This window comes from Nicotiana attenuata, chromosome 1 (genome assembly GCF_001879085.1).
Source record: "Nicotiana attenuata strain UT chromosome 1, NIATTr2, whole genome shotgun sequence".
Lineage (NCBI taxonomy): Eukaryota > Viridiplantae > Streptophyta > Magnoliopsida > Solanales > Solanaceae > Nicotiana > Nicotiana attenuata.
Window position 1 is genome coordinate 21,655,505 of NC_031989.1, and position 27,335 is coordinate 21,682,839.

At 37.5% G+C, this 27,335-nt stretch overlaps 1 protein-coding gene across 5 annotated transcripts in view; it reads right to left on the minus strand.

Annotated features, from left to right (window-relative positions):
• The window catches only part of LOC109214213 (Fanconi anemia group D2 protein homolog), a 27,076-nt gene continuing 986 nt past the window's right edge, over positions 1,246–27,335 (minus strand). The window contains exons 2-32 of one of the 5 annotated variants that reach the window (XR_002066151.1): positions 22,273–22,735; positions 21,933–22,187; positions 21,628–21,840; positions 21,385–21,516; positions 21,145–21,274; positions 21,008–21,054; positions 20,817–20,918; positions 20,618–20,725; positions 14,156–14,298; positions 13,999–14,093; positions 13,829–13,907; positions 12,699–12,750; positions 12,542–12,622; positions 9,952–10,047; positions 9,746–9,849; positions 8,510–8,966; positions 7,283–7,318; positions 6,895–7,096; positions 6,683–6,816; positions 6,355–6,535; positions 6,021–6,256; positions 5,814–5,909; positions 4,275–4,361; positions 4,141–4,173; positions 3,906–4,040; positions 3,768–3,828; positions 3,584–3,639; positions 3,445–3,501; positions 3,222–3,342; positions 2,480–2,692; positions 1,246–2,370 (exon numbers count right to left, since the gene is read on the minus strand). Coding sequence is in view for 3 of the 5 variants with exons in the window: in XM_019378139.1 (XP_019233684.1) it covers positions 2,556–2,692; positions 3,222–3,342; positions 3,445–3,501; positions 3,584–3,639; positions 3,768–3,828; positions 3,906–4,040; positions 4,141–4,173; positions 4,275–4,361; positions 5,814–5,909; positions 6,021–6,256; positions 6,355–6,535; positions 6,683–6,816; positions 6,895–7,096; positions 7,283–7,318; positions 8,510–8,966; positions 9,746–9,849; positions 9,952–10,047; positions 12,542–12,622; positions 12,699–12,750; positions 13,829–13,907; positions 13,999–14,093; positions 14,156–14,298; positions 20,618–20,725; positions 20,817–20,918; positions 21,008–21,054; positions 21,145–21,274; positions 21,385–21,516; positions 21,628–21,840; positions 21,933–22,187; positions 22,273–22,735 (4,129 nt within the window). In the remaining 2 variants the exon portion in view is untranslated. Of the gene's footprint in view, positions 2,693–3,221; positions 3,343–3,444; positions 3,521–3,583; positions 3,640–3,767; positions 3,829–3,905; positions 4,041–4,140; positions 4,174–4,274; positions 4,362–5,813; positions 5,910–6,020; positions 6,257–6,354; positions 6,536–6,682; positions 6,817–6,894; positions 7,097–7,282; positions 7,319–8,509; positions 8,967–9,745; positions 9,850–9,951; positions 10,048–12,541; positions 12,623–12,698; positions 12,751–13,828; positions 13,908–13,998; positions 14,094–14,155; positions 14,299–20,617; positions 20,726–20,816; positions 20,919–21,007; positions 21,055–21,144; positions 21,275–21,384; positions 21,517–21,627; positions 21,841–21,932; positions 22,188–22,272; positions 22,736–27,335 lie in introns of those variants that run through there. The other 4 variants (XM_019378230.1, XM_019378139.1, XR_002066182.1 and 1 more) reach the window with 4 other exon arrangements.

Below are 27,335 nucleotides of genomic sequence, written 5' to 3' on the forward strand. Positions count from 1 at the left end.
TGTTTTAAATCTAAGCGCTTGGGTAGGTGTCTATTTAAGTTAATTTTTCATTAACTTTCTCAAGCCGAAATCGTTCATTTTGTCGAACCAATAGAATCCCTCTGGTTGGGAAAATGACACTATATAACCGCTCTCAACATAATAGCTGAAAAAATTTATATTTTTGTACATATGTACATTTCTGTATGTTACATAAAAAAAGATATAAATTTTATATACTTTTACGGCTATCTGATGTGAATAATTTCTGACCTGCAAGCTAAAAGTGATTTTTTCCTTCCGGGTTCCACTGCTTGGCCCAATCGCTATGACATACTTAGACCCAATAGTCTAGGGCCTAAAGTGGGAGGAGAAAAGAATTTCTTCCTATTATTTTTTCTTTTTAAAAGAGCGTGAGAACTCAGGGATTCATTTTGTGCTTGTGAGAGATCTAAAATGTGAACCGCATAAAAAAATATACAAGGAAGACAAAGAAAAGATACCTGATGAGCAGGGGAAGCAACAACAGTACCAACTACTTGTTCTATTCTTTTGGTCTTTCGGATTTTCTTCCGAACATAAACAATTGGCTCCTTTGCTTGGTTGTTTGACATAGACATAACAATTAATTAAAAACTTGATGGTTCTCTGTTGCTAGTTCTATTTCTCTTTCAATTACTAGTAAAGCAAACAAATCTATCCCCAAAACAATGCAAGTTCTTTATAAATGGAAAAATGTTTCTTCTTCTTGACCTTTTTTGGCAGCTCAACAGTGAGAACTCATTAAAATTGAGATGTGAATGAATTAGTTACAATTAAATCACAACCGACAAGAATCCATAAATAAATAATGCAACTAACCATTATAAATAGGAGAAATCTGAAGTTTGCTTGTTTTAAATTCGCATAATCTCATATAAACCAATTGAACACGGCTGGGTTAAGTCAAAAATAGAAGTATCACGTTATTGGTTGGTGGAACAAATAGTTTGTTTTTTCCGAATGAAACAAATAAGTTAAAAAACTTCCTTTTTATCTTCTTAAAAATACAACTATACTTTGTGATAAATTTCAACTAATTTTACAAGTGAAAATGGCAGTTTACCCCTACAGAACAGAAATTATGACCAATAAGCTGTTACGCCGTAAAACTTAAAACTAAAGGGATACTATACTTTAGCCAGTAAAAAGGGAAATGGAAGAGGAAACCTAAATAACCAACAGCGGCTCCCTTTCTTGAGCACCTTGGTGCCGTAGAGAAAGAGATTATGGTTTTTTTATATTTTACTTTTTTTGGTCTCTCATCCGGCATTCGATACCCACTTTGAGGGTATAACATTCTCTACCAAAGGTATAGCTCGAATCCAAGACCTCTAGTTAAAGAGGAAGGAGCACTTACTACCACAACCTTTGGTGCTATTGTTTCTTTATCATTGTTACTACGTTTACAGTTTAATACACTTGAGCTTCTGGCATTCTTCATTTGGTACGTTGGTATGAACAGCTCTGACCATCTTAGATCTAATATATGGGTTCAAGGAGGTTACGTGGATGCACAATTCTCAAGCGCAATATCAAGTCCACAAGAATCCAACACATGCTAATTCGTCTCGCCAAATTTTCTAGAGAAAAACAAAAGGTGTATTCACATTATCCATGGCAAAGGCATTCAGAAAATCGCAAGAAGAGGCAGAGGTGTCGAGAAAACTTTGATAATGATGGCTAATTACAACTTATCCACATAGGAGCATGGAGCATGTATCAAAAGGACACTGCATAAACTATCAGACAATAGATGCACACTTCTGGTGTGAAACCGAGGGGAAGCCCATTTTATAATATCCATGTAAAAAATATTGCCAACAATCCCTGATTGCAACACAGCAATAAGGGCTTAACCATAACAGTTCCCAAGGCTGATCTGTAAGATGTGAAACCAGCAAATACAAGAAAGAATCGTCAGATTATTCAATTGCTTAGTCTAGAGGCACAAACAGACCAATGTTACAGAGGGCATAGGCAATTTACAATTACAAGAGTCAAGGCATCCAATTTCTTGACTAAAATCGGATATCAAATTCTTAATTTTGAATAAAACTCAATCCTACATATTTACAAACTATACTATAAGTACAATTAAATACATTTTCTTAAAGTTGAAATATTTTAAGACATGTTTGAGATGTTACATTCAGAGAAAAACTGTTTTGACTTCTCAAACTGTAATAATATAATAGTTCCTCACTAGTATATACACTTCTTTCTTTCAAACGTCATATGGGGCAGTAAATTACCGAATGCATGCCTATTTCATCATTTCTCAGATTGGGAACCAAGCATGCGGTATGAGGGATGGAATCTACAGCAAATGAAGAGTCGTTGGGATGGAATCTACAGCAAATGAAGAGTTGTAATAAAAAAGGATAGGCAAGTCCCCAAGGATCTAGTCACCCACCGATCACGCACACACACATAAGAGTTAGAAATCAATAGCGCTCACATAATTGTCTTGAGTCAGCTCTGGCTGTGTCGGATATTTTTTAGGTCAGCTCTTGTTGCTTGAATTAATGAGGTCCTCATTCGCCAGCAATATCTGTGGGTTCATCAATAACGATATCTTCCATAGAAACATTGTCCATATTGTCATTTTGATCATCTATATATGCCTGGGAGCTTACTACATCCCCCATCAAATTTTTATGCTTTAGATTGCCTGCCAAAATGAAGAAACGGATTAAAGTAATCAGTACATGTGAGGATGAAATTCAGATACAACTGTACTACACAAATTTAAGTCTGAAGCATCAAAAACTTCTACGAGAAGACAAAACTAGCTATCGATGCAGCAGATTTGTTAACAAACTTCCACATATATGTGGGGACACCAGAAGCATGAAACTTGATCATTATACTGTTCTAAATCTGAAAAAGGACCATCACACCCTCGGCTTAAAAAAGAAATTTCTCCTTGCATCGCAATTATTTTGGCATAGGTTCCAATGAATGTAACAGATGTCGCGACGGCGACCATGAACTTCACCGAATGGGTAAGTCTGTTAGTTCTCCCAGATTAGAAATTGATATCAGATCAAACAAATACGTGCATGTATTGAACATGGAAAGATTTTGGCCTTTACATCATTAAATAACTTTATTAGCACACAGAATAATATTATTATAAACCATCATTTGATCAACTATCTGATTACAGTAACATGCCAGCAAATACAAGGTAAAATTACCCATCCAAAAAGTGCATCCAGTTGACGTTGAGTGAAGAAGTTCCTTGACACGAAACAAGAACCGCTCCATAGATCTCTTGGTGATTGGGATTTTGCTGGTTATTGCTGTTTGTTTCATGCCCTGCCAGAAAGAAAAGAAAACACAAATGAAGGTGCAGAAAGATGTCTAGCCTCTAGGGCACAACGAATGAGCATAGACTGAAGCATAAGGGATTTGTCAAACCTTTGCTTCTGAACACAGCGTCTGTATAGTTCTCGTTGCCATCTGAAGCTCTCTAACCTAATAAATATAGAGACTCCTTAATCTAAAGTCAGGTTTTTAGCATGTATGATGATTCAAGCCAGTAATTCACTCATCTTACCATCTGAATTATTTGCTCACGCTGCAATTGAAATTGCCCCTGCAAGAAACCAAAAGCTGAAGACATTTGTTAATTCCAATACTTCATATTTTGTTACAACCACAAAGATGAGGCGGAAGAAATGACCCTCCCTTAACTGATAAAAAGAGGTCCTTGTACCCTGACCCATGATAGAGGTAAGTACCTTTGAGGAAAGAGTCAACAAACTTCCCACCGAACTTGACAGCAATTGCACGAACGTTGACCTATTAGTCAACACGTTTTATTGGTATAAGAAAGCTGAGTGGCAATTAAAATAAGAAATTTAAAGCAAGACAACTACCTTATCGTGAGTCTTGCACATGTTGACTAAAGACACAACCACATTAACAGATTGTTGTAGTTTCTTCAGAAGGCATTTGACATCTTCCACTTCAACTCCACCTCTGGCTTTCTCCAGCAGTGAAATTTCCTTAACCTAAGCAGGTAAAGAAGAACACAACAGTTATCTTTTTATCATGGAAGTTCCATCTGTTGACGTGTAGCTTCTAAATAGTATACAAGATTTAGGTACCCACCAAGCGGTTAATCATAGCAAGATTCTCTTCATGCTGCACCATTAAATCATCTTCAGTAAACATCTTGTTTTTATACGCATATAATTTCCACATGAATAACACACAAAGAATTGAGTGCATTGTGGAAATCTTACCATCACCCTGTACCAAATGCAAAATGTTGCAGGACATAGAGTAGGAAAACTACAGCCATCTTCCGCTGCAGATTTGCGTGATGAAACCTGACATATAAACAAAATACGATTAAATTGTGGGTTTGCCTAGTATCACACTCACAGACCACTAAGCATATTAAATGCCAATATTTTCACAATTACCATTCTCCAAAGTAAACAACTATAAAGTTAAAACTGAGGTTACATTATATATATATATATATATATATATAATGTAAAAAAATTCAAGATATTGAATTCCAGATCTTAAATTATTAACGTCCATACACATTCAAATCTAGCCACTTAATATGCAAAGTGGGTATTGCTGCTTTCATGATTTTTCCAATACGTTTGAAGCAATCAACAATGTAAATGCATTTGGCCATGTATATCTCTTGGTATTAAAACTTTACCGAGACCCCTGATCCGCCAAAAAAGTAGGGCATGCATACACTAGCTTGATTGATTTTACAGGGTAAAGATCCTTGGACAAAACAATGTCCACTTGTCCAGTAGACAACCATACCAGTTACCACACAAGTCTGCCTAACATAGATAAACTCTGAAGACCCAACAAGCCAATTAACTCATAAATAACAGCAATCAACATAGCGGCTACTGTAACTGAACTTATTGGATTGCGGGTGTTACTGCTTGTTACTACTGCTTCTTTTATTCATCTTTCTTTGAGCCGAGGGTCTACAGGAAATAACCTCTCTACCTTCTCAAGGTAGGGGTAAGGTCAGTGTACACACTACCCTCCCCAAACCCCACCTGTGGGATTCCACTGGGTTTGTTATTGTTGTTGTTATGCTACTATAACTGAAGAAGTAAAAGTAACTAATACACGAGGGGTCGTTTGGCTTAGAAACAAGTTATGCAGGGATTAGTAATGTAGAGATTTGTAATGCAGGGATAAGTTATTTTGGTTACTACAAGAAGGGTTATTTTTGTCATTTCGTGATTTAATCCATGTGCTACTAACTCCGCATTCTTATTCCACACTCAATCAAGCATAAAATAATACATATATTCCCGCATAACTTATGCGAGCTTCAGTTATGCGGAAAAGAAATTTTGAAACCAAACATTCTAATGCATTATACTAAGTTTTATGTGGAAAAGAAAAATCAAACCAAACATTGTATAAACCAATGTTGAATTTTATTAGGAGATTATTTTCTCCATTACTCCAAATGTCACCTAAGTGTAGTAAACAAGTAAATTGTATAATCATGTAGTTTAAGCTTACTTTTAAAGGCTAAAGGAGGTTATAAAGAATCGTTAAGGTCTCCATGTACACCCTTTGAACTTCAAGCAATATTGCATAACAATTATCTCGCCGCAGTAGGTTTTGAAGCAATATTTTACAAATTCAGGGAAAGTTTAACAGATAAGCTTACAGCAGAAGGTTTGATGCAATATGTGAAATATCTAGCAATACTTTCATATTCGGTTCAATCACGACAAATGATCTGACTAAGCAGCACTATGTAAACAACCTAATATATGCACCTGGGGCAAAACGGAGCAGGCAAGTTCACTTAGGGAATCGGAAGTGGACTCGCTATTTTCCAAGTAAATTCGTAAAAGCTTTTGAATGACCTCTGCCTGCAATTAAAAATTAATCAAACTAGCAACCCAAAGAAAATTTATTGTACAGTCAGCTGTCATTCAAGAAACACGATGGTGATGTTTGCTGGAGCAACTAGATTAACATACTTTGACTTTCTGACCATCTTCAATGTCATTAACACCATCACACTTTTCCATCAAGAGTTTGTAAGCAAAAGTTCCCAGCTTCTTTGACAGAAAAGAAAGTAGCTCTTTCGAAAAACCTGTGCGAATATCTTTTCCAATATCATCGAGATCGTTATCTAGGATAGTTCGGATAGAGGCAAGTACTGATTCTAAGCTTAACAATACTTCGGATGCCAAAGCAAATGAGACAGCACGTGCTGCAAGGAAAAAAGTCAAGTGGTAGGGACATACATATGCTTCCTTGATAAATGAAAGAAATATGTGAACCAAAAGAACAAATTCAGAAGTAGCATACCTGAATCAAAGATAGTCCCCACGAATGAATATGCACCAGCATATAAATAACCTATGTCTCCTGGTGAAGGAATCAATTGCATGCCTTGGAAAAAGCAGTCTGTCATGCTGATTGGCTGGAATGCCTCCAGAAGATCAGTAAGTACTGACCTGTCTCTCTGAACATCCGGAATGTTTAGCATCTGCAATTGAAGTGAAAGAAAAGGAAACAAGAGATACAAATTTGATCAGAAATTTAGCAAGGAAAAAGAGAATCCCCCCCCCCCCTCCAAACCGTTTCTTTTAGTTTTTGTTTTATATAGGCGAAGATTAGGACCGAAATGTTTTACCTTGCCAAAGCATTGAAGTGTCTCTTTTATGACAAGTCTTGAAACTGATGGTCTAAAGATTGTAATATTGGGTATATCAGGATTTCCAGCAAAGGCGGAATGAGTTTTCCAATGATCTGGGCATATCTCTGTATCTGCATAAACTCTATGTGAGATATCTAAATTTGGCATTTTTCTTTTGGCAAGGCATTGAACAAAGCCTGCTGTAATACCTGCTCTAACACCAGATAATGCAGAATTCAAGTGCCTTCTAAGAGAAGGAAATATTGGCTGAATTTTGCTTATGAACTCTATTACTTTCATCTCACCAAATGCAGGAGGAACACTCATGCGCCTAACCAATATATGCCTTCGTGGACTGAAGTAGTCCAGCTTTCTGTTTAGATCCCGCAGAATATATAGACAAAGGGGCAACTGGAACCACCAGGGAGTTAGATATTCTCAAAGATGAAAGTCCAAATATAAGTACACTTGAATTTATGCACAAATTTCACAATATTACAAATTTAAACAATTAAAAAGGAAAAAGGAACTGAACACGTCCATGAGAGGTTCATATATCCTAGTGAAGAGGGCATACTAAAGGAGCTCATTGAATACCTCAGAAGCTGGATCTGCACAGCAGGAATCCTGAGTCTGCATTGAAAACCATACTTAAACAAGTTAGAAATGCTGTGCGCAATGATTTCAGGCAGCTATTATGTGAATTTACACATTGCAAAGAGATATCAAGTGTCAACTTAATATAAGAATTGTCTATCAGTTCACAAATCTCCTCTCTTTTTTTATTACTCTTAATTGAAAGAAAAAAGTTATTGCATAAATTGTCAAAATAGCACTAGAGTTGTGCCTCAAAGGACTAATGACCGAAGAAAGATATGTTACATTTCCATTGCAAATTAGAAAAAGGGAAGGTAAGAATGGAAGGAAAGAAGGATGCAAGTTGGCAATGAAATCTATTAACTGATCACAAGAGTAAGGGCTGAGTTAGTAGACCAATCAATCAACTAATAATCAGACCAAAAGCATATATGGATTTGGTCGGAGAGCTAGTTCTGATTATTTAGATGTGTTCATTCAATAATCATTAACTACTTTCAACAGAGTAATACTGTGGATATTAGTTCAAAAGGCAATATTCTCACATGACAGCCAAATACTAAGCAATTAATGAAATTGTTTTGATTAGAGACATCGAATATCATGTGATAAACATTGCTCGAATCAGATAAAATAATTCAAATAAGATAACTCCTAAATCTTTCATCACGCAACTAATTCTTTAGTTCTGGGAAGGCGTTCTTAAAGTGCTATGTGCAGCTGGCGTCGCTATGTCAATACTCTATCACGCTACTAAAAGCATTTGGTGCTCAAGAAAAATTTGTGAAATGGAAAATATCATGAAAATGCCTAAGAGTTGTATTCATGGTAACTCATTCACATTTATCTTCTTCATTATTTAGACATTTGATGAAGAACCCTGATTCAAGAATCTAGATACAGTTCAATAGTCAAATAAAGGTTAAGTATCAAGATGATACCACCAGAAGAGTAACACCTCAGCGGTGGAAACATGTTTTCTCCAGATGGGGCATGCAGAAGACTTCAAATGAAGCCCTGAGATGTAAGAAATACCCAGCCCATAATATCCAGATAGAATGGCCAGGATATAAAAGGAAAATCAAACGAAGGTTATGCACTGGCTGAAAAAGGATTTAAAAGAGTGACACCAGTGAAAAGAACCATATACTTCAGGCACTGGCTAGCTCAAATCAAAACCCATTTAGACAGTGAAAGGAAGGAACTCATTAGAGACACTAGTACTACCTTCTGAAAAGCTAAGATGGCAAAGCAATCCAGCAAAAGAGGCCTGAATTTGTATCTTTGTGCTTCCACATGCTCCACAGCGGTAGAAACATCGACATTTGCTGGTAGATTAGAATTACGTGGTTGATTCCCTGAGGGCTCAGGTGTGCTACCTTTAGAGCACGTTCCAGAAGGACTCACACTTGGTTCTTGGCTCGGAACTGCACCTGCTTTCCTTAGAACATCCACGATGGTTGGCTGCCTAAGTTTTCCATCAGTAAGTGATGCTTGACTGGTCTTTTTCTCTTTCTTCTTCTTTTGTGATAAACCACCATTCCCATTACCATGCTCATTCTTAATCTCCTGATCTCTATTATGATCAAGCTGGTTCGGTGACAAGGACTCCAGATGAGGTTGGAGTTCAGGTAAAGAAAAGGAGCACTGTCTGAGGGAACTGTTTAGCAAGCTCTCCAGGAATCTGCATTAGTAAACCTTTGTTAGCTTTATGAAGTTCTGTTGTCACAGCATGATTCTTTATTGAGAAAGAACTGACTCATGGGTTGGTTATCATGCAGTTGCTGATGCATATGCATATTGCAGGGTAAAGTTGCTAGAGAGAAGGAACCCTACTGATGCATATGCATATTGGAGGGTAAAGTTGCTAGAGAGAAGGAACCCTGCTGATGCATATGCATATTGCAGGGTAAAGTTGCTAGAGAGAAGGAACTTTAGGGTTCCTTCTCAAAGAAAACACATTAAGGAAGTTTACAAGAGAAAGATAACACATCCAGCCAGGCCTGACATTTGTTGAATCAAAGCATAAAATGAATACAGAATGAAGGCCATTCAATTGTAAGATGTAATTTTTAAGAATTTATAAATCCCGTAACCTGGAAGAAGGAAGATTTTTATAGAACTGTTTTAAATCACTCTGCAACTAGTGAAGACACACATAAGTTAATCAAAGATTACCGTGTACAGGAGTGGGTTGTTATCTTACTCTGATAGCTCACAGAAAATTCAAAGAAACTAGTGGGTGCACATTATACAATACAGGGACAAACCATTTCCTTTCACCATTAAATGTTAATGGGATCTGGGAAACAGGTAACCTCCTTTATGAGTTGTTTGTGACAAAGATGCATGAAGATGAACAGAGTTGATAGCTAGTTAGGAGGTCAAAAAGGGTCCTCAAAACATGCAGGGCTGAAAAGTTATATCATGCATGGCATACAGGAAAAGGACATGAACACATACACGAGGTTCCTCAACCGCTTAAAAAGTTTAAGAGTTATCTCCTCTCTTGTTGCTTGACTGAATGCATCACATTCATTGACAGCTTGAGTGCAAAAGGCATTGAGCTACATAATAAACCAGAGAAGTCAGATAGCATGCTTAAACATAATATATTGCCAGAAATAAATCACCTACACCACATTGGCGAGATTATCAACAATACCTACCAGTTCCCGCAGCCAATTGGCAGCATAGTACAATGATAAGATAATGATTTGCTTTTGCTTTCCACTTAAAGAGCCCCAAAGTGGTTCAGAGAAGAACTGACACAAATAAAATGGACATTATTAGCACACAGAGAAGCATGCAGCAGGTATAAGACTACAAAGTTTTAGTCATACGCCAATAAATTGCCAAGTAACATTTTTTATACTTTAATATGTAAATGCATCTTATAGAAGTAAATATTCAATATACAGGTCAAACAAAATAAATGGTGTACAAATCAAATTTGAATTAACATTGGAAGCACAAGGCATTTGAAGCCAGAGCAGATTAATTTTGAACTATTATTCCCTCTATTGCAAAGTGAAATTCTTAGTTTGATTTTGCAATTTATCAAGCGTATAGTTGAAAACGCGAATAGTACAGCATTTGTTAATGAAGGGTATGGCCATATATTGACCTTTTTTCTGTTTTCGATAATAGAATAGAGAAAGTTTCATTTGAAAGAATGAATGTGAGATCAATATAATTTTTTGTGAAGTGCAGCATGTTTGATCACTTTTTAATCAGTGCAGTATGTAAGAAAACTTATCTTTCAAAAATGTGATCATTATTTGGGCTGGACACAGCATGAAAAAAGAAAATTGGACATTCAGTTTGAAATGGAGGAAGTCATATACACATGGTTTTTTTAACAACTTTATCATTTTATTAACAATATGGGCATAAAAACGCCCGTATACAAGAAGTACACCAAAAGCATAGAGACCCTACAAAAAGATATGGTTCTCTACTAATGACATCCAATCTTCTATACATAAAGGAATCTCACGGGTACACCAAAAAGAAATAAGGCATAAAAGGCTATTCCTCAATTGTACAAAGTTCATCTCAACATCTTCAAAAGCTCTCCTATTTCATTCTCTCCAAACGACCAACATAAGAGCTTGAATCAAATTACTTGGCGCAAGCTTATGTTGCAAAGCAAGCCAGTGCTAGTTGGCACTAGGCTCAAAGTTCATACACAGGCCTCTCCATGGGCTGAAGAGCCCACCCAACACATTTTACCTGCGCCCTTTTCAACCTAGTTTCAGCATAGAAAGGCCTGGTTTATATGGAAGATGCAAAGCAAGCTTAAACATATAATTTGTATAATTTACTATCCCAACCAATCTACAGCTTGATTAAAGCATATAGAACCTGGTCCATGGATGAACAAAATAAGGTTAGACTGATTTTCCAACCTTGCCTTGACAATTGAGTCAATTTAACTTGATTTGTTAAAGACGAAAACAATAGAGAGTTAGTTTGACTAAAATATCATGATGTTGTTGGTAATTAAGTTAGTTGGGCAGGGAACATATGAGTTGAGTGAACTACCTTCTCTAAAAGCTTAAATTATTAGAGAAAACAAATTTATACATTTAATCCGTACAATGTCAGTATATGCAAGCTAATTTATTTTCCTTAGAGTCTTGGACCAAACACAAAAAAAGAATTTTATACAAAAGATGATGGTGCTCGAACAAAGACCTTTGACTGTTTTGATATCACACACTAACTACCATCCACTTCCTCAAAATGGTACTTAGTCACCTCTTATTACATGTAATAAAGTTTATTCAGTATCCACTTTTCACTTTACAATATCTCAAGAAGAAAAAATTTGGTCCATCACTCCACTTTGGCCCGCCTGTCTATACCCTTTTTGTACACCACGGATATCAGTCCACAAAGCCATATCCTCAAAATACTGTTTTCAGCTTATTCATAATTCATCTACATTAAATCATGCATACTGCAAATTACCTTATTCACTATTCTACAAAGTCATTGCCTAAAACATTAAAGCATGTAAAAGTCCAACATGACAGTCAATATAAAATAGGTGGTTGAAAATGAGCAATAATATGCCCACCTCAATTTGGGACATAGAGGTGATTTAAACATCATTTCCAGTTTCCCCACCTTTATGTTTATTTACATGATTTTTAATCCAAAGTCAGACCAAAACAAGATTTCCAAAAACTGCAGTTTAGAGCACTAATGCAGGCACGTCTTTTCATCTCCAAAATTAGATGATGATGATGTGAACTATCTCCTGCCAGCTATTAATAGATGCTAATTTTTTATTAACTTATAATTATCTCACTTAGCAGATGACTATTCTCGTTTCTAGATATTGCTTAGACATTGGCCCTTTTATTATTTACAATTATAGAGATTACGTAAGTGGGAGGATGATCATAAACTAAAGGCAAATTTCATTTTGATCATATAACTTTCTTGAGTTAAAAGGAATGGATACAAAGGATCATAGAGTTGATCGCAACTAATTTTCGCAGTGGATGTGATTGAAATGGTTTACAAGAGTAACTGGGAAGGCACTAAATCCCACGTGCTATTTGTAAATCATGCTCCTTTACAATTTTAAATTTAAGAAAATGACCTTTTTAGATCTCTTATGTGTAGAAGACACATCTCTTGCATGTAAAAGTAAATCTCTCATGTGTAAAAAAAAAAAAAAGAGGTAGAGTCATAAAACTAAAAACAAGTTTGTAAAGCCAAAAAATCAATTGACCCGAATCCCACCTTAGAGGAAGGAAGGTGTATAGGGCAGCCAAGAAGTGCATCAATCCCTGCAAGAGATCCTTGATTTGCCAACCTCTCAATCTGACATAGCAATGAGATCAAACATAGAACATTCAAGAATTTAGAGGATGTAGTTTCTGAAGAATTGGGTACTTACTGAAGACAGCAAAACGAAGTTTGCAGGAAGAATTTGCAGTGATGAGGCGGCCCTGCATGAGTTGTATGATATGTGATCATCTATGCAGAACAACAACACTAACAGGCAGAAATATTACCAGAACATATATCTAACTCAGGATAATTATAAGTCCAAGGTTGTTCACAGGTGACTTTGACTCGGATAGAAATTTGACATAAATTCATTTAAGAGCACGAAAGGAGTATCAGGAGAAATTTAATCAAAGACACTGCAATATTGGTGTAAATGTCAAAGTTTTCCTCATGTCCCGCACAACATCTTCAAGGTGTAACGAAACATCTCCTAGCTGCATTCTATTGGAATAATTTCATTCAGTGGGTTAAAAGAGAGCAGTAGGACTAACTGACACATGTATATGGTTAAATTAAAGTCACTCGACAATTTCTGCAAATGTCAGAGTTCCCTCTAACCTCAGAAATGTCCTTGAAGTGCAAAAAAATATCTCCTAGCACCTTTTTATCATATTTCAGAAAAAATGAAGGATGGCAATAATGGTATTCCCAAGTGCAACAACAGAATGTGATGAGAAATTCCTAAAATGGTCCTTCATCAGAACCAGCCACCCAATCTTTGCATTAACAAAATTACTCAAGACCTCATCCTAATATGCCTTTGAAGATTTATTCCATTTCAATATGAACAAATATGTTTCAGTTAGTAATTTGTTCAGATTCTATTGTTAAGGCTTAAGGGTGAGGTTGATCAGGATAGGAAAAGGACAGGAAGCAGGAAAATAGGAGAGAAACATGGAAGATATAGGAGATGGAGGAGGGGGAGAAGGGAGAGAGAATTATATCTGAGTGAAGCTGAGGCTAACACAGCTAATAATTTTGCATCAAAGAATTTCTTTCAGATTGACCATTTTAATTCCAAAACTCTGGTAACCTGGTTATCAAAAGATCAAGATTCCCTGGATAAGTTAGTGATTCTCTGGCTTTATAGTTTAAAGCCAGTTAGTAAAAGTGGAGTAAGCAAAAGTAGGCATGTAACTACTTTAATTTCTGTTTGTTTCGTTACTCAAAATTCAGCACATAAGGATGTATAAACTTTTCAAGCAGTAAGATAAAGCAGATTGATTACAAAATTACCGCAATGAAGAGGATACAAGTGGCAATACATTCAGACATATAGGAGATATGTCTCCATCAAGGTTCATCCATAAATCTCCTGCACATATAAACAGAAATTAAAACTTCAATTGATGATTATTTAATGGAAATTGCTAGCAAAGTTTCTGGAATGCACGTGCGAAGCATACCTTCCAAACCACAATATAACTCTTTGACCATAAGCTCCCCACCGTCGAGGTCACACAAAAACTTTGATTCGAAGTCCCCAACACGTTTGCTTGTCCTGTGAGCAATGCACGTGTTATGTACTATAATATTGATTAATGGTGATAATCATGTGCTTACCATTCTACTATGGCTGGATGAAGTGCCTTTTTCTTCAATGTTAAAGCCAGATCATCATAGAACATAATTAATGGAAGTGGCAGCTGCTTGCAAGAATTCATAGATGTTTCCAAAAGCTCCAAAGCTTCCTCGTAATTTGACTTCTAAACCAAACCACATAAATTGAGAAGTATCATAATAAAGGAACTACGGCATGACAATGTTTAAATGAAAGCTCAAATAACTGAATATCATGACAAAGAAAATATGGAAATTCAACATGACAAATTAATTCAACGAAAGACACCCTGAAAATAAAACAAGACAAATTCCTGAAACCGATGCGAAGAAACACGCAGCTTAAAATCTAGTAACTTGAGGACATTATCAAATATGGCATTATGGTTCAGTAATTTTTGTATTGAAATACGATCAGCACTGTCACTCTATTAATCATCAATATTGTGAAGGTTAAAAGTGAATATTATCAAGCAATTTAATGATGATATATACCTATACTTATCATGTTCTAAAATAACACCTTACTTTGAAAATAGAGTTAGGAGCTTTTAGGTGACAAAATTGTTTACCAGTAATAATAAAGGGAAACTATCAACTATGACAGACATAGAAGAGAACTTGCAATAAAATGACTTCCGCTGTAGGCATTATTGTAACACGTTGAAAACCTAGAGCACTTGCAGACAGATTTAAGGTATTCAGCAAAGCACAATAATCTCGCAATATAGCGTATCTAAGTAGAAACCACATGTAGCCAGTACCTTTTCAAATGTTCCGCCTTTTTCCATAAGTCTCTGACTACTACTAGAACTCCATTACTGAATTCTCATAGTCACAACTACTATTGGCACTAACAACTGTACTTCTTAGTTCCATTTTATATGCTATTTGTCTGGATAAGAAGTTTAAAATGTTAATTGACTTGTCCACTATATTAGTTGTATTGGAAGAAAATATTAAGTAATAGCTGAAAAGTTAATTTGATAGAGAAAACATCACATCGAAATTCAAATTATGGATTAGTTAAATAAATTTGAATTCTTAAAGTTGTTTAAATAGTATAATAATGTTATGCAGTGAATGGTATACATTGGAATGCTTCAAAATAATTTTGAGCCTCATTACAGATTAGGAGTCTGGTCCTGCTTCGAATTTATTGCGGAAGTTTGTCTTCTGATTTCTATCAGTAGGCCTTCCCATTGAGCTGACTACACAACATAACTATTAAATGAGTGATTAGCTAGTGCATAAACTGACATACAGGGCCACTAATCTATGTTGCTCGGACTCTCCAAAATTGTTGCCGCACCCGTGTCGGATCCTCCAAAAATGCACTACTTTTGGAGGATCCGACACGCACCAGTCAGCAATTTTGAAGAGTCCGAGCTGTGAGAAATATGACACGAGAAAATTATATTATTGATGTGTTAACAATGATACAATGAGTCCTATATATATAATACATGTTCTACTCCTACTACATATAGGATTAGAATTATTTACATGTAACTATTTAACTACCAAACTAACACTCCCCCTCAAGCAGGTGCATATAAATTATATGTACCGAGCTTGTTACATATAAAACTAATACGAGGACCAGTGAGGAACTTGGTGAAAATATCAGCAAGCTGATCATTCGACTTCACAAAATTTGTAGCAATATCTCTTGAGAGTATCTTTTCTCTGACGAAGTGACAATCAATATCAATGTGTTTAGTCCTCTCATGGAACACCGGATTTGATGCAATATGAAGGGCAGCTTGATTATCGCACACAAGTTCCATCTGACTGATTTCACCAATTTTCAACTCCTTGAGCAATTGTTTGACCCAAATTAGCTCACATGTTGCCATAGCCATTGCTCGATATTCTGCTTCTGCACTAGACCGAGCAACTACATTCTGTTTCTTGCTCTTCCAAGACACCAAGTTGCCTCCGACTAAAACACAATAACCAGACGTAGAACGTCTATCAGAAGGTGATCATGCCCAATCAGCATCTGAGTATCCAACGATCTGCTCATGGCCTCGATCCTCAAACAATAACCCTTTTCCTGGAGCCGATTTTATATACCGAAGAATGCGGACAACTGCATCCCAATGACTATCACAGGGAGAATCCATAAACTGACTTACAACGCTCACTAGAAAGGAAATGTCATGTCTAGTCACTATGAGATAATTTAATTTACCAACCAACCGCCTATATCTTGCAGGATCGCTAAGTGGCTCCCCCTGTCCTGGTAGAAGTTTAGAATCCGAATCCATCGGAGTGTCAATCGGTCTACAACCTGTCATTCCTGTCTCCTCAAGAATGTCTAATGCATACTTCCGCTGTGAGATCACAATACCTGAGCTAGAGTGAGCGACCTCAATACCTAGAAAATACTTTAGTCTGCCCAGATCCTTAGTCTGAAAGTGTTGAAAGAGATGTTGCTCCAATTTAGTAATACCATCATGATCATTGCCGGTTCGTCAACAAAGACCACCAGATAAATACAGAGACTTGAAGCAGAATGCCGATAAAACACAGAGTGATCAGCTTCGCTACGAGTCATGCCAAACTCCTGAATAATTGTGTTGAACTGACCAAACCAGGCTCGAGGAGACTGCTTTAGACCATAAATTGACCGGCGCAAGCAACATACCAGGCCGCGAGACTCCCCCTGAGTAACAAACCCAGGTGGTTGCTCCATATAAACTTCATCCTCAAGGTCACCGTGTAGAAAAGCATTCTTAATGTCCAGCTGATAGAGAGGCCAATGGCGAACAGCAGCCATGCATAGGAAAAGGCGGACCGATGCTATCTTAGACACGGGAGAGAAGGTATCACTGTAATCGAGCCCAAATATCCGAGTATATCCCTTGGCAACAAGACGGGCCTTAAGTCAATCAACCTTGCCATCCGGACCAACCTTGACTGCATACAACCAACGACAACCAACAGTAGATTTACCTGAAGGAAGAGGAACGAGCTCCCAAGTACCACTTGTATGTAAAGCAGACATCTCGTCAATCATAGCATGTCGCCATCCTGGATGAGACAATGATTCACCTGTAGACTTAGGAATGGAAACAGAGGACAAAGAAGATATAAAAGCGTAATGGGGTGATGAAAGATGATGATAACTTAAACTGACATAATGGGGATTAGGATTAAGTGTGGTCCGTATACCTTTCCGAAGTGCAATCGATGTACTAGGAGCAGGGTTCGCAGTAGGAGCAGGGTCAGGTGCAGGACGTGAATCAGTTGGGCTTGATGCTGGGCGCGGACGACGATGATAAGTCAAGAGTGGTGTTCCTGTGGCTGGGGGTCTAGGAGGTGCCACACTAGACTCCTCAACGGTTGGAATGGGTAAGACTTCTGTGGCGGAAGGTGAAGGAGGAGCTATAGTAAACTCCTCAAAGGTCGGTATAGATAAGACCTCAGATATATCAAGGTGGTCAGAAGAGGTAATGAAAGGTTTAGACTCAAAAAATTTGATGTCAGCTAACATAAGGTACCTACGAAGATCAGGTGAGTAACAACGATATCCCTTCTGAACACGAGAATAACCAAGGAAGACACACTTGAGAGCACGAGGAGCTAACTTATCTTTCCCAGGAGCTAAGTTATGAACGAAACAAGTGCTCCCAAAAACACGAGGGGGAAGAGAGTATAAGAGTGACTGGGGAAATAATATTGAATACGGAACCTGACTCTGGATGGGAGATGAAGGCATCCGATTAATCAAATAACAAGCTGTGAGAACTGCATCGCCCCAAAAAGGCAACAAAACATGAGATTCAATGAGAAGTGTGCGAGCAGTCTCAATGAGGTGCCTATTCTTTCTCACTGCAACCCCATTTTGCTGAGGGGCATAAGGACAAGAGGTATGATGAATAATTCCTTAAGAAGTCATAAATTGCTGAAATTGAGAGGATAAATATTCTAAGGCATTATCACTACGAAAAGTAAGAATAGAAACACCAAATTGATTATTGATTTCAGCACAAAAATTGTGGAATATAGAAAACAACTCAGAACGATCTTTAATTAAGAAAAGCCAAGTACATCTTGAATTATCATCAATAAAACTAACAAAATAACGAAATCCCAAGGTTGAACTGACTCTGCTAGGACCCCATATATCAGAATGGACTAAAGAAAAAACAGACTCTACATGACTCTCAATACTACGAGGAAAGGAGGCTCGGGTATGTTTCCCGAGCTGACACGACTCACATTCTAATGTAGATAAGCTAGACAAACTAGGCACCATCTTCTGAAGCTTGGACAAACTTGGATGTCCTAAACGTCTGTGAATTAGGTCTGGAGGATCTATAACTAGACATGCCTAGGAGGGATTGAGTGAGTTAAGGTAGTAAAGGCCGTTTGATTCAAGTCCTGTGCCAATTGTCTGTCCCGTACTGCGGTCCTGCATAATAAAAGAATCATCAATAAAATATATACCACAATGGAGGGCAAAAGTCAAACGACTAATAGATGCAAGACTAAAAGGACACCCAGGGACATAAAGAACGGAATCTAGAGTGACAGAGGGTAGGGGATTAGCTTGTCCAACTCCTTTTGGTTTAGTTTGAAATCCATTGGCTAAAGTGATAGTGGGAAGAGACTGTGAATACACAATATTTGACAAAAGTGATTTATTACCAGAGATATGATCAGAAGCACCTGATTCCACGACCCATTGTCCAAGAGTACTAGACTGGAAAACACAAGCAAAAGAATTACCAGCAACAGAAGTATCAGTCTGAGCAACAGAGTATACTTGTGGAGATGTCTGCTTACTTGCTCGGTACTGAAGGAATTCCTTATATTCCCCTACAGATAAAGAAAACCCCCGGTTACCTTAGTCTCGATCTGAGCAACATAAGCATTTTTGGGTGGTCGATCATGTAAAGAATAGCACACTTCACGAGTGTGTCCAAGTTTATGACAATAAGAACACTTAGATCTAGATCTTCCAAAATGACCTCCTCGTCTATTCTCCATAGTTTGAGATGCCCGATTTCCACTGTCTGGGATGCGAGAACAGAGGAGTCAAGTGTTTGTGATGAGATCACTGGGTGACTTGGTGCTGCAGCAAGGCGAAGTAATCCAGAGAATAAGTCATCAACTGTAGGGACAGTCGGACTAGCCAAAATCGGGTCACGTACTGAATCAAGGTCATTAGGAAGTCCAGCGAGTGTAAGAACTAGAAACATCTTCTGTCGTTGCTCGTTGATTTTCAATACTAGCAGAAACTGACATCAGCTTCTCAAATTCTTCCATGACTGCTTGTACTTGTCCCAAGTAAGTAGACATATCCGATTCCTGTTTCTTCAAGCTTGTCATTCGCGATATCACGTCATAGAAACGAGATATGTCATTAGTGTATAAAGTACGAGCCTTTTCCCAAACTAAATAACATGCCAGGAATGGGCGAAACAAAGGCATCAATTTGGAATCAATAGATCGCCACCAGATACTACATAACTGAGCATCGATCTTTTCCCACTGTGCTTTGGCCTTGTCATCTCCCTCACTAGCCTGTTTGGTTAAGTGATTTTGAACACCTTGACCTTTACACCACAACTCAACACACGAGGCCCAAGATAAATAATTGGAAGTCCCAAGTAGGGGTTCAGAAGTAATCATCAAGACTGAATTTCCAGCGCCACTGTTTTTGGAACCAAAAGCATAAAGTCCGAGAGACATGGTTGGATTAAAGACAGGGCTAGCAAAATTATCAGCAAATAACGGAAGAAATCTGGATACTTTTGCCGGAAAAAATATTGTAGTTGTCGGAAAACTACTGTAGTTGCCGGAAAATTTTCGAAGTGCTCGGAATCAAAAAATAAAAGCACGGGTAGGCTCGAAATTACAAGTAGGTCCGACTGTTCTGAAGAAGAAATTTCAAAAAATGGCCGGAAAAGGCTCCGTGCGCCGGCGCGAGGAGGAAAAAAAATTCTCCCAGCGCCGCGTGAGAGGTTGTATGCCGGAGGTGTTTGATGGGGTTTGGTCGCCGGGGGTTGGGGAACCTTGTGGTGGTGTTGGTTTTTGCACAACACTAATGGAAATTGGTTTTTTTCGAAAAACAACCCTAAAAGGTCACCGGAATTGATGCACGGCGACTGTTTTGGGTGGGTTTTCTTTCCCGGATGTTTTCTCACTGCTGCTCTGATACCGTGTGAGAAATATGACACGGGAAAATTATATTATTGATGTGCTAACAATGATACAATGAGTCCTATATATATAATACATGTTCTACTCCTACTACATATAGGATTAGGGTTATTTACATGTAATTATAACACGAACAACATAGCTACTAATAGAAATCAGAAAGACAAACTTCAGCATCAAAAGATTAGAACAAGGTCAGACAATACAAGCTTCAAAATACTGCAACATATGTCTTTTAATATGACCACCTGGAATAAGATAAAGTTGTCTCAAGTATCAGCAGGCTACCTGAGATGATGAAAGTTGCTTTGTCGCTTTTGCATCCCCAAGGTAGGAGACAATCTTGAGAGTGCCAATTAAGCCCATCTTCTTATAAATGAGATCAGGATTACTCAGCTGCCAGACGATTTAAAGAGCACAAGCTGTCATTGTGACTAAAAGAATGACGCTGTCATAAATCCTAGAGAGTGTCATATTGTCCATTTACCTGCTTTCTCACAATCACTAGTAGTTCATTTGAAATAGGAGATCCAAAGGACACTGTACTCACTTGAGCAGAAAATGCCAAAAGACTGAAAGCTTCATACACCTGTAACATAAAAGGTGTTGCTCAAAGACAAGCGAGGAAATGGCTTAAATCATGATGCCAAGAGAGGCATGGTTGATCGCGTCACCAACCTTATGCAGGTTTTGAACACTAAATGTCTCCAAGTAATCTAGGATGCCTGAAAAGATGCACCAAAATAAGCATATAACTAAACCTTATGCAAAATTTCCTAGTCTAGTCAGCATCAACACTGCACCAACAAGCACACCAGTTATATGAGAAGATAGTGGAATCAACTCCTGTGAGTACTTTGAGGCTAGGAGGACCAGCACATCCAAAGCAGAACTCACTTCATGACTTATCCCAGAGCCCACATGAGTAATTAATGCTCCAAGGACCTTCATTTAAAAAACAGCTAATTACAACTACGGCATGCAGGATAACATTTTGCATTTACTTTCAAAATCAGGAGAAACAATCTAATAAATGCTTGAGAAGACAATCTTACTTCCTGTCTTGAATAACTATCCACAAGCTCTTTGAATAGATATGTGTACATGTGAATGCCGAATTCCCGGGCTTTGGCTTCTTTGCAAGCCAGTAAGTACTCAGAAATGGAAAGGAGGGTAGGAAGATAATCCTAGTATAGAGCATAATAAGTCAACATGACAAAACTGCAGTAATATAGCTCGCACAGGAAATGGGAATGTAAGCTTTAGCTCTGCGATGAATATCAAAGCGTAAACCATACCTGAGCCAAATCCTTATTCCCAGAAACACATTGATCAAACATTGTTTCCACTATACAGCCCTCAAGAATTTTCTTCTTCAGTAACTTCTCAACACTCTTTTGTAAAGGCTCGCTGTTCATGTATATAAGCATAAGCAACCATATGTCTATCACCTTATGATTCTGAACATTCTCAAGGCTTTTCAGTTCATTCAATGTCTCTTGGCAAATTACCTATGTATAAAGAGCAGAACTGATGTAAATATTTTATACCTAATGACTCAATGAAATTATCAAGTATATGGCAATGAAATTGTAAATCCCACTTTATTAAATCGAAGACTTGTCCGCAAGGCATCAAGTATTGAAGCTTCTGCATTGTTGACGACTGACTTTCCCTTCATCTTACTCTGCTGTGTGGTCCAAACATTCGATGCTCCAACAAGTTTGAGCTGATGTCGGATGTGTGAAATAATCCTACGAGTATTGGCTGGCGTAGCCAAAAGCAGTAGGAATCTCAATAGGTAGGGCATATGCTCCACATCAATCGTTCGGATACAAGATAACGCCACTGTAATGACCTTTACAAGTTTCAGAAAAAGAAAGTGTTATTCTGGTGAAAGTCAATAATTAGTATATTGATTAATACATGTTCAACAAAGTAACCTGTTCTTGCAACATATCATCCAAATGGAGGTTAGAGAAACAGTCGAGCATGGGAACAATAATGGAAGAATCCTCTTGAAGCATCTCCTGAAGCGAATCTACGACAGTTTTGTTGTTTTTCTCCCCAATAATCTCAGGCAATGACCCAATTATCTCCTTCTTCAAGTGAACCGGGCAAATAGATAATACTTCAAACAGTTTTTCAGTAAATGTTTCTGAGTCTACAAGGAAGTCAAGCCACCGGAATTGGTTCAGAATCAGCCTTGCTACGTCTTCTTCAAGACATAAAGAGGATGATCTCCCTCCAACATTTCCACCAGGGTCCACATCAAAATACTCAGGAAGCTTTTCAAGCAGCAAGTTTTGAATGTGTGACTGGATGGAAGGAACCAGTAGCAGTACTCTTGCCAGACTGTCACTTCGTACTGATCCAAGTCCATCACGTCTTGAAGGTGATAAAATGCTGTCGTGATCAAATAGCTGCTACAGTTAGATATTCTGATGAGAAGTTTTCTCGAGCATTTATTTCTTAATTTGGATAACATTAACAGTATAGAGTACCAGAAGTTGTATTTGCATCTAATGTTTACAAGATGCACAAAAAACCTCTTTTACTTTTTCAGTCCCATTTATTGGAAAGCATAAAAATGTTAGATGCATCTACACTGACTTCATAATGAATGAATCTAAATCACATCTGTGAAAACTGACAAAGTATGGAACGATAGCATTCAACACCTATCATTTCCCTATTTCCAATACACAGTCCCTTGCCAATAACCATGTATCCCCTTGTGACATCTTGTAGGTGGTTACAAGCTAGACTGGTACCACGTTTTTTGGCTAGTGATCAAAGAGTACACTTGTCATTTAGAACATAAGGTGATGCATTCAACAGAAGCTGGTGGACTCATCTTTAAATTCCTGATATCCCATATAAAATGAAGTAGTAAGCTAAACACAAGAGTACGTGCCTGTGTTTTTAGCAAGTAATAATATATTCGACAAGAACCATATATAATATAACAAAAAAACATAAAGCGCATTCACTGCTCAAAATGTTGTGCGGAATAGCGCGAAACATCTAGAAGCTAAATAGTGATGGCACCTTCATTTCTTTTCAACTGTCCTAAAATCTGTAGATTGAAAAGTAACTGTCTCCACCACACATTCCCCCCAGGGGCGAAGGTCAGTGTAGCAAGGGTGGTCAACTGACCACCCTTCGTCGGAAAATAATACAATATATATAGGTAAAATATTAGAATTTACATATATATAATACATATTGAACACCCTTGCAACAATGAAGAGGCATAGCCCGGTGGCAAAGGGTGGTCAAAACGCCTTAGGGGCGCAAGTTCGAACTCCTCCCTCCACAGTTTTTGTTGCAGTACAATTCTTTTTAAAGACAACCAGACAAGCAGACTAAACGACGTCGTTTTCTTTGTTTGACTTGCTTTATAATGTAAAAATCAGGAATAAACAAATCTGTATAAAACAAAAATTGGGAATAAACAAATCTAATCCCTAAAAGTCAAAATCAATCCATCCCCAATTCCTCATTCCTCACGGCCCACGCGAACAAAAAGGAAAAAACCTAGGTCAATTTTGGTATCCATCTTCTTCGATTTCTCTGCCAGTGACCAGCGAACTTCTGCGTTTGAAAGTTATTGTTGCTCTTCGCCTCTCCGTCTCCGCCGGCGTTACTCCGACAGTCCGACAACTCGTGACCGCCATTGAACTGGTTCGAACTTCGAATCTCTTGTCTTTTCTTTTCCTTTTTTTGCTTTAAAGTTTCAGTTGTGTTAAATTTCTCTGATTTTTGGTATGATAAATATTTTTAGGATAGTACACTGGAGTAATTAGTTAGCATTTATGTATACTGCTTGTTGTAAGTTCAAACACAAGCTGTTGGCTTTATGTTCCTTTTGTTTATTTAATTGTTGAGGAATAATATGTTTTAACTAGTTTATACATTCAGCAGATTGAAGTTGCAATGAACTTGTTGAAATTTTACAATAAAGTACCAAAAATAAGTTCGGCGTCTCAAAATCAATCTAATCGAGAAGAAAATGCCGATCAATCAGATTTTCTCTCGCATTCTTCTCTAAGACAAGAAATTGATACAAATGGTCCAAAGTCTGATCCAGCTGAAAGAACTCCAATATTGGAGTATCATCCAAACCTTCGCGATGAAATAAGGAGGTCATACATTCAAAGTGGTCCTTGCCAACCTCGGTATCACGACTTCCCTCAATCTGACTTTTCTGGATTCAAGCGTCGTTTTAATCCTACATGGTTTGATGAATTTAAATGGTTGGGGTATGATGTAAATACCGATGTTGCATATTGTTTACCTTGTTATTTATTTAAGGGCGAAAGTATTCATCAAGGTGGTGGTGATGTTTTTTTGAGTAAAGGATTTAGGAATTGGAACAGAAAAGATTGTTTTACAAAACATATCGGTTTGCCAAATAGTATTCACAATCAAGCAAATAGAAATTGTGATGATCTAATGTGGCAACAACAGTCTATTGTTGCTGCATTTGCAAACAGTCTGATCAAACTAAGCGTGAGTATTGGCTTCGCTTAAATGCTTCAGTTGATGTGGTAAGGATTTTCTTGAATCAAGGATTCGCATTCCGCGGTCATGATGAAAGTGAAACGTTATTGAACAAGGGTAATTTTATTGAAATTCTTCCATGATATGCGGATAAATGTGATAAGATTAAACCCTTTGTTTTGAAACGTGCTCCAAAAAAAAAAATAAGATGACTTCTTCAGATATTCAAAAAGAAATTGTGACCGCATGTAAGATAGAAACAATTAAAGCTATAATGGAGGATCTAAATGGTGACTACTTTGCTTTATTAGTTGATGAGTCTTTAGACGTGTCACGCAAAGAGCAAATGGCAATTGTTTTACGATATGTCGATAAAGCCAATTGCTGGCTCTGAATAACCAGCCCAGCAATAAGCTCAATTCTTCCATAACATAAGGGGGCGGGCTTCCGCGCTAGCCAAATGACTCAGGTGCACAAGAGTACTTCGCGCCACAACCATCTCTTTTTTATAGGTTCTACGGACTGATCTTTGGCGCTTATGGGGGGCCCGATCATACACATGCACCACCAGAGTCTTCATAAGAACTCTGGGGCGAGGGCCAAGGTGAACCCATATTAACGAGGAGAAGCGGTCAAATCAGTAGCAAAGGCACTAGGACGGACGGTTGGTTGAACCGGGCGATAGCTTCGCGATCGATAGCTCAGTGAGGTACACCACCCACCTTACTTCTGAAGTGTGATGGAGAGGTTTACTGGCATTGTTCATGTTCGAGATACTAGTGCTTTATCTCTAAAAAAAGTAATTGCCGATGTACTTGTTCATCATTCTTTAAGTTTATCTTCTATCTGTGGACAATGTTATGATGGGGCAAGCAATATGCAAGGTGGTATTAAAGATCTTAAGAAGTTGATTAAATAAGAAAGTAGATCGGCTCATTCAATTCATTGTTTTGCACTTCAACTTCAACTGACTATTGTTGCGGTTTCTAAGAAGTGTGTTCAAGTAGGTGAACTTGTATTATTGGTTCCAAATATTTTGAATGTATTGGGAGCTTCTTTTAAACGTGTGGATGAATTTCGAGAATCTCATAACGAAAAACTCCAAAAGGCATTAGATATGGGTGAACTAGAAACGGGTAGAGGCTTGAATCAAGAACGTGGTCTTGTTAGAGCCGGTAATACTCGTTGGGGATCTCACTACAAGTCATTTGGAAACTTTATTCGTATGTTTGGCTCTATTGTTGACGTTGTTGATACTCTTGTTGAAGATGCAGGTACTTTAGATGATAGAGCTAAGGCATCGGGACATCTCGAAGCTTGTCAAACATATAAGGTTGCATTCTTGTTGCATTTAATGACAGATATTTTGGGAATCACAAATGATCTGAATGTATCCTTACAAAAAAAGAGCAAGATATTGCAAATGTCATGCTACTTGTTCAAGTAGCAAAGAAAAGATTGCAAACTTTAAGGAGGGATGATGAATGGGATTCGTTTGTTGATAAAGTATCTATATTTTGTATCAAACATGATATTTTGGTGCCTAATTTTGATGATCTATATGTTAACTCCGGAAGATCACGGCGAAAACCTACTGATCATAATGTCTTTCATCATTATCGTGTTGAAGTGTTTTGTAAAGTTATTGATTGGCAATTTCAAGAACTTAACGATCGTTTTGACGAAGTGACGACTGATTCGCTTCATGGAGTTGCTTATTTGAATCCAATTGACTCATTTTCAAGTTTTGATATTAGAAAAATAATGAAAGTGACTGAATTGTATCCTTATGACTTTGATGAGTTTAGGATGAGTGCTCTTGAGAATCAGCTTGCAAGTTACATTTTGATGTTTGGGATTTTGATGAAAGGTTCTCCGATCTAAATGGGTTTTCAGATCTTTCAAAAAGATTAGTTAAGACAAAGAAGCATTCAGTTTATCCTCTTGTATTCCTCTTAGTGAAACTTTCGTTGCTTCTGTCTGTTGCCACTACAACCGTTGAAAGAGCTTTCTTAGCAATGAAGTTTATCAAGAATGACTTGCGGAGTCGAATGGATGATGATTTTTAGGCGGTTGCATAGTGCCTTATGTAGAAAGAGAAGTATTTAGTACTATTTCTGATGTGTCTATTATAAAAACATTTCAAGAGATGAAACCTTGTCGAGTACAATTGTAATAAGTAGAATCTCTTTTTGATGACTTCTTTATATTAGTTTGGATTTATCCAATTGTTCGTACTATTACACGAATAATTTAGCTCGATATCACGTTGTTTGACTTAAATTTTTCGGTGCACCTATTTGTTGGGGAATTTTTTTCCTTGTTCAAGTTTGAACACCCTTGAAAATTTTTCTAGCTTCGCCGTTGATACCCCCCCCCCCCCCCGGCACACACAAAAGAAATTAATGCTTCCTCTGTCTCACCTTAAGTCCTATCTTATTCAAAATTGAGTTTTTATATACACCCCTCAATGTAAATAAGTTTTTACAGATATATATAT